The sequence below is a fragment of the Mirounga leonina genome, unplaced genomic scaffold (genome assembly GCF_011800145.1).
Source record: "Mirounga leonina isolate KUSES-001 unplaced genomic scaffold, KU_Mleo_1.0 Mir_507, whole genome shotgun sequence".
Lineage (NCBI taxonomy): Eukaryota > Metazoa > Chordata > Mammalia > Carnivora > Phocidae > Mirounga > Mirounga leonina.
Window position 1 is genome coordinate 724,644 of NW_023270789.1, and position 7,860 is coordinate 732,503.

Sequence of the window (7,860 nt, forward strand, 5' to 3'; positions counted from 1 at the left end):
AAGGGTTTAGGAACCTGATGTCATTTTCTTCCTACAGTTCACACGTTGGCCTGTGCTGTAGATGGAGTTACCAGTTACGTGAGGGTCACATTCCTCTTCAGGGCTCCCTACAATGAAAGGATCTAATAAGGCAAAATATGTAATGAGGCTATAGAGATGGCTTCTAACACAGAGGGTCCCTACATCCTCTTCCACCCCCCAGCAGCCCGGCTAGAGCTTGGATTCTCTTGACTCACTGCGTGCGGGAAAGCAGCAGGTCCTCACTGGTTTAATCCCACCTTACTGCTTACAAGTTGGTCTAAGGCTGATGGGGTCCTTCTTTTTGAGCTTTACGTTTTCTTAGCCGAAAAATGGAAACAGCCACTGTTAAGGCTAAAAAGCCACTTCAGAGATGGAAGGAGATGAAACTGTATCCAGTCCAGTGAGAGTTGGCATGGGGTCTCAGAAGGGGTAGCCACTGTTCCCGTGCCACCCAGACCAGCCTCTTTTGTGCTTGGTTCTGTGCATCTTAAAATGTGCGGTGAAGCAGAGATTTGTCATCTGGGGCTTGGAACTCTACACATTTTCTTGGACCGAGCCACTGATTTTCATGGAATCCAAAGCCAGATACAGTGAGGGGGTGAGGCCAGACTGACCTGACCTTTATCTGTGTTTTGTCTGGAACAGGGGTCCCCGGTCACCTCCCTTGTGCTGTTCTTCCTGGATGGAACAAGAAAATAAACAGGGTGTGTGTGAAGCCCAGGACTCAGCAGACCAAGGGATGGGCTCTGATTTTGAGAACTCTGAAGACAGGGAACGGGACCCAGAAGAAAGAGGAATGGGCTCTAAGCCACAGGACGCAGACAAGAGAGAAGGCCCCCCACAGCAGGATCTGGGCTCCAACCCACATGATGACGCTCTGGGAGGGGACCCAGAGGAGAGGGATCTGGTGTCTGACATCTGCCCAGGTGAGGAAAAGCTGGCATTTCCATGGAAGTTGTCCCCCTCACAGTTATTTCTAGCGCCTCTAGAGTTAGAACCAGCCACAGCATTCTTTGTGGGAGAGCCCTCTAGCGGAGACCATTACATGGATTCTGTACGACCTTAAGCCTGAGGAACATCCTTTTCTTCAGTCCAGTCTGAGATGGGCTGTTCTGGTAGATGTGGATGAAAAGGGTAACTTCGCTGGCGCAGCACTTTACGGCGTACAGAACACTGCTAGAAATTAACACCAGAGGGAACACAGCTAACATCAGAACCTACCTCATCAGGTTATTGGGGGGAGTTCAGATGACCTGCTTAGCGCAGCCCTGTGCTAACAAAGTATGCAGATGTTTGCAGTTACAGTCACCATCGTCTTTGTTTGCAGATAAGGAAACTCAGTGGTAAGTGACCTGCCCAGGTTTATGTGGCTAATGCCCCAAATGCTCAAGGCCTCTGCTAAATCCCTTGCTGTTCCTGACCTGGAAAGAGGGAGTGCTGGCCCTCCCCCTCCGTCCACCTCCTCGGTCCCATCTCTGGGCGCTCATTGCTTTATACTGCTCTGTGCATGGTTTGGGGACAGAAATGAATGGAAATCCCTACGGTCAAGACTAATGAGGTTACGTTCCCTCCCCTGTGACGCATCCCAGACTTCCTGCTGCTCTCCCCTGCAGTGTGCACAACACCTAGTGTTTCCTATCTCAGTAACTCTCTGGAGTGCCCTCTGCTCGGAGGTAAGCAGCCAGAGACAGTTGTGTGTTCTGGAAGTCTCTAAGCCGGGATCACCACCACCAGGTCCTGTGCTCACTCCTTCCTGCCTGGCTTACATAGTAAAGCCCTTAAGCTGGGGTGTGTTTGGTTTGTTGTCCCACCCTCAACAAGTTATATTTTAAAAATCAGCCCATTACCTGGTTAGGACAGGTGATCTTTTCCTGTGGTTGGCTAGAGTGGCCTTGTCTTTTGAGGCCAGGTCCTTGAAAGGCATTGGGAGCTGTGAGAGTGAGCTGATCTCTTCTGAGACCCCACAGAGTCCCACCTGGCCCATTTCAAGCAGACTGTCAGGCCTTCAGATGGCTCTGCTGAGCAGAGCCTCAGGTACAATGGGTAGGGCCTGGGCCCCAGAGACAGTTGCTAGAAGAACTGGCCAGCCAAGGGGGTGGGTGAGTGAGCTTTGTTTGCCTGGGTTTCAGAGCACACTCCTGTAGGCCTTCCCCAGGAGGCACCAGGTGGGAAGGAGGCTGGAATCGTGGGGGCCTTGGAGAGAGAGGTTGAGAGTATCTGGGGGAGGGAATTACTCCATGGCCCGCACTCTTATTGAGACTGGCTTTTTCTGGGTTTACCTTTTGAGCGCCAAGTATAGTCACCCCTGTGCCACCTTCTCTGTTGCAGAGGGGCTGCTGAGTGAGGAAGAAGGGGCCGCGCTCCGCGAAGATGATGATTACCAATCTGGTGTAGCTGAGATGGCGATGTTCCCGGGACTGTCTGAATCCGACAGCATTTCCCGGAGCCCCCAGGAAGAGGAGGAGGAGGAGGAAGAGGAGAGCGCTGGGGAGAACCGGCTCGACGAAGAGGAGCAGCCGCCCCCTCCCATGCTTCCCTGGAGGCGGCACCTCTCCCTAGGCAGTCGGCACCGGAGCGACAAGCCGGCCCACCGCCGCTTCCGCCGGCTCCATCACCCCATGGCCATGGACCTCGGGGAGCTCGACAGCCTGATGGCCAGCATCATGGACGCACCCACCATCTGCCCCGACTGCGGGGAGAGCTTCAGCCCGGGCGCCGCCTTCCTGCAGCACCAGCGCATCCACCGCTTGGCGGAGGCCGCGGCCGCCGCCAGCCTGGAGCCCTTCGGCTTCGCGGGCGAGTGCGGCGCCATGGTGGGGATGGTGGGCGTGGGCGTGGCGGGGGGCTTCGGGGCGGGGGCCGCGCTGGCCCGGCCCCCGCGCGAAAAGCCTTTCCGCTGCGGGGAGTGCGGCAAGGGCTTCAGCCGCAACACCTACCTGACCAACCACCTGCGCCTGCACACAGGCGAGCGGCCCAACCTGTGCGCCGACTGCGGCAAGAGCTTCAGCTGGCGCGCCGACCTGCTCAAGCACCGGCGCCTGCACACGGGCGAGAAGCCCTACCCGTGCCCCGAGTGCGGCGAGGCCTTCAGCCTCAGCTCGCACCTGCTGAGCCACCGGCGCGCGCACGCGGCGGCCAGCGGCGCGGGGGCGGCGGCGCTGCGGCCCTTCGCCTGCGGCGAGTGCGGCAAGGGCTTCGTGCGCCGCTCGCACCTGGCCAACCACCAGCGCATCCACACGGGCGAGAAGCCGCACGGCTGCGGTGAGTGCGGTAAGCGCTTCAGCTGGCGCTCGGACCTGGTGAAGCACCAGCGCGTGCACACGGGCGAGAAGCCCTACATGTGCTCTGAGTGCGGCGAGACGTTCAGCGTCAGCTCGCACCTCTTCACGCACAAGCGCACGCACTCGGGCGAGCGGCCCTACGTGTGCCGTGAGTGCGGCAAGGGCTTCGGGCGCAACTCGCACCTGGTGAACCACCTGCGCGTGCACACGGGCGAGAAGCCCTTCCGCTGCGGCCAGTGCGAGAAGCGCTTCAGCGACTTCTCGACGCTCACGCAGCACCAGCGCACGCACACGGGCGAGAAGCCCTACACGTGCATCGAGTGCGGCAAGAGCTTCATCCAGAGCTCGCACCTGATCCGCCACCGTCGCATCCACACCGGCAACAAGCCGCACAAGTGCGCGGGCTGTGGCAAGGGCTTCCGCTACAAAACGCACCTGGCGCAGCACCAGAAGCTGCACCTGTGCTAGGGCTGGGCCGCGTGGGGGGGACACACTGTCCTCGGGGAGCATGTGGGGAGTAGCCGTTCTGGGGATAGACCGCGTAGGAAGAAATGGGAAGGGGCGGGAGGGACAATCCGAGAGTGACCGGGGAGTCTTTTGGTGTTAGGGGGTCTTGATGGGGAGGGTTGAGTCAGCGTTGTTCTTTTGGGGTGTCATATTTTGCCTGCCTCCTCCCCAGCGAGGACATGTTTGGGAGATGTGCTTGAGCTATGCCTTCTTCAAATACACACAGTAGGGGGCGGGGGAAGGGCAGGCACTTTGAGGACCTTGAAGAAGGGGAGTTAGGGGAGTAGGGGAGTGAACGGGATGTCAGGCAATAGAGTAGGTCGGGCTGTGAGGGCCGGTGGGAATCGGGAGAGGGTGTGGGGTTAGAGAGAGGGTTATGGGGTAAAATAAAAGGCGGGTATGAATAATTCTATCCTGGTCTCTCCAGGTGTTAAGCCACTGTTTTGCCCTGTCCCCCCACATCAGCTATAGTCTCATGAAAAGTAGAGGAACCTTGTCGATCCTATAGGAGAGGATATTTTGTATATTCTTCCCTTCCTTTCTCTGAGCCACAGTTAGCTGCTATTTTGAGGCATCCAGGGGAAACTGGGCAGGAAAGCTTACACACTGATTTCAAGGACAAAATCGACGTTCGGGAATTCGTCATAACTGGCTTTAAGATCACCTGGGAAATCTTGGTCCTGCCCCTGGTTCTTTGCTACTTCCTTTAAAGTAGTCTAGCTTCATGCTGGGTCAGGGTGGTCTATGTGGTTGTCAGGTGTTAGGTGTGTGCCGAGCCCGGTATTTCAGGTCTCACTTGTGCAGGGAAATGAAACAGTCCCAGCTGTGTGTGACTTTCCCTTTCCCAGGTCAGCATGATCCTTGTTTGAAGTGAATCTCAGATCAGCAACAGTTGCCCCAGTGACCTGCTACAAAAGTCATCTAGCTCAGAGTTTTGCTAGCCTTATGTGAGAAATCCAGGAGAGCAAATGTGCACGTGTTGGGGTACAAGGCTTCTTTGTCTCATTTGCCTTCACTCTGTATCACTCTGTATCCAGTGCCCCCCTTCCCCTTGGTAGTAATGGGGGAGATAATTGAACAGCCATCTCCATCCATATTGATATGGGCTTTTGATCTGAGTAGAAATATCTTTTATCAACACAGGGAGGCACAGCAGAAAGCTCAAGGCTTTACACAAGGAAGGCACAAGCAGGGAGAGGTCTAAGTGCAAAATTGCCAAATAGCACAAGCAATGAATGTTTTCTGGTTGTTATATAAATGCCAAAATAGCACTTTTATATTTGTAAAGTGCTTTACGCTTTTTAATGATTGTTAGTTGTTTCTCACATCTTTGTGAGGTAGATCAGTATTATGACCCCTGTCGTAGGGAAGACCTGGGGATAGGAGTACAGCAGGCTGTTCGGAAGAGAGACTGATGACCGGATAGGCATGGTCTGACCTTTTGTGTTCTCCAGCTCAGCTGCTAGAGAGACTTCCTGTCATGATTTATATAATAAAATCAAGACACTGAAAATTCTTACGCTCTGTGGAAAACTTAAGGCTAGTCTAGAAGGGCCAAAGATGTCCTTGTTGACAAAGCTGGTCTTTGTCACATAATTAGGGTGTCTTAGGTTTGTTCTGTTTCTAGTAGGGGGCTGTAGTTAGATGACTCTTGTACAGATTCCAGTTACCTATGCTGAAAATCCGCCCCCTAGGTTCGCCTTTAGAAGTTAGAGCTGTGGAAAGCAATCCTGTTTTCTTCACCAGTGATTGTTTCATGTACTTTTCATGGAAGCATCTTCACAAACTGTTGGACACACTTGAAGGAAAAGAAGAAAAACTGCAAGATTGTTTTTACAGTTTTAGCAGACTTTCTGTGGATGCTGGTAATTTATACTTGATCAGTTGTATTTTAGCAAAGAACCTCTTCGGGGACTGTAGGGAAGCACGTTTCTGTTCTTATAAAAACACCTAAAAAAAAAATCCTGAGAATTCTGGGCTTGTATAATGCCTGTTGATCTTGCCCTCTTAATCAGTTTGTTGTTATTTACAAATGCAAATAGATTTTCAAAAGATAATTTTGCAAGACACTAATTCTTTATTTTCTTTTAGTTGAGTAATATGAACAAAGTATTTGTCCATTATTTATTCTGACTCTTTACTCTGAATACTAAGTGTATAGGACTCCTTTGAAAATAATATAGCCAGTTTGTAGGTAATCTTATTCCTTTGTGTGTTTTTTTATGCACATCTACCTCTTCCAGCCATTTTAAGTTCTCTCAAGTCTGTGCCTATGAAATCTCATGCAACTTTTGATTATTCATGGATTGATTATCCACTTTATGGGTTATTTGGCCTTTTGCTGCCGTTGTACTCTGTTGTACAGTCTCGTCTGCATCAGCTATGTTAACGTATGGGCAGCTTTCAAGAAGGAATTCAACAGGGAAATGAGATTGAAGCTAATATAAAAGAATTTGGTGGCAGTGGAAATGTTTGGATTTCATTGACCTCTCTTCTTTCAAGTACCATGGATAAGAGAGTCAGCTACCACTTCAGTATCCCTTTGATGAGCAAATCCCTCAGCAGAAGAAAACAGCCCAACCACCAAGATCCCTACTCTCATGGTGCACTTAAAATGTGATTCCATTTTTCTTACAATTCTTCAGGGAACATAGCTGCATTTAGTGAATTTAAATGCAGTCAGGAGGTTGTTTCTTGTATTCTAGTTCGAGAATAATAGTTTTTCTTCAGCAAACCCCATTAACTGTGGTTCACCCTTAAAAATGTTAATTTGAAGATTCCTTCCATCAGCTCATTCATGACGGTGGAGGCAAGTGTATCATTTGTTTCCTGGGGAGTTTGGTCAAGTTCAGGCTACTCTTTCCTTAGCAAAAGCTGGAGCAGTTTCGTCAGCTTAAATGGCTTGATTCAATCTTGAGCTCTGAGTTGGAAAGAGAAGATGAGAAGTTAACCCCTTGAGCCATGTGGTTTCTTCAGGATCAAGAGGCTGTACATATGTGAAAAAGTACAGATGAAGAACCTGTGTTCATAGACAATCTGAACTGTTTCTGAAGTTTGTGCACATTTTCCTTCACTGTAATGTTATTTTACAGCTGTTTGTTAAAATAGTGAATAATTTAATGATCCTAAAAGTAACAGGTTTTGTGTGAGTGTGTGCTTGTATATGTGAGAATTGCCTTATTTTCAGGTTGTTTTATTTAATGATGGTTCCTTGGACAGCGTTCTGGTGTTCAGCAACCAATATGGAATATTTGTCATTAAATCCATATCAGTCTTTTTCCATGCCATTCTTTCTTGTCATCCATTAAATATCACCGAGATCAGTAAATGGAAGCTTATTGTCTGATAGAACAGGGGTCGGCCAACTACCGAATCTAGCCTGCCTCTCTTTGCAAGTAAAATGTTTTGGATTATAGTCCTGTGCATACAGCCTTGCTTACGTATTGTCTGTGTCTGCTTTTGCTCGATAACAGCAAGGCTGAGTCTTTGTGACAGAGGCTTCATGGCCCGCAGTCCTAAAATGTTTACTCTCTGGATCTTTACAGACAAAGGTTGCTGACTCCTTTGTTGGAATGTTCAGGTGGATCCTACATCATCCTGGAACTGGCTGATGTCTACATACTCTGCCCATTTTTAACCAGTAATTCAGCGGGGGCACTTCTGTACTCTTGTGGCTTTAGGAGGCTGGGAAATGTGTTAATGCTCTGCCACTAGCATCGATTTCTTCATTCCTTGTAGGAACCAATATGTGGGACATTTTGACAGCAGGTGGCGGGGAGTGGGGCAGGGGAGTCGATACGGGGAAGGGAGGCAGTCTTAGGTCTCACCTCTAATCTATTAAAAAAAATGTATTCCTGAATCACATCACAAAGTATTTTCTTTCCCTCAGCTCTCAGAATTGTAACTTAATGGCTACTGATAATGCTGAATGGAACTTATCAGTTAGACTGGCCTTTTACTTAAAATATTTTTTAACTGGTTTGTGCCCAACCTCGGGGAAACAGAGAGACAGCAGTTTATAAGCAGTTTGAAAGTCCAAGAAATAGAAAAG

At 50.1% G+C, this 7,860-nt stretch overlaps 1 protein-coding gene across 1 annotated transcript; it reads left to right on the forward strand.

Annotated features, from left to right (window-relative positions):
- The first annotated feature begins 260 nt into the window (after positions 1-260).
- Positions 261-7,653, forward strand: ZNF697 (zinc finger protein 697). The gene is made up of 2 exons (XM_034990172.1): positions 261-947; positions 2,350-7,653. Exons 1-2 carry the CDS (start codon positions 704-706, stop codon positions 3,768-3,770), a joined length of 1,665 nt encoding a protein of 554 aa, XP_034846063.1. The 5' UTR covers positions 261-703; the 3' UTR covers positions 3,771-7,653.
- The last annotated feature ends 207 nt before the right edge of the window (positions 7,654-7,860 follow it).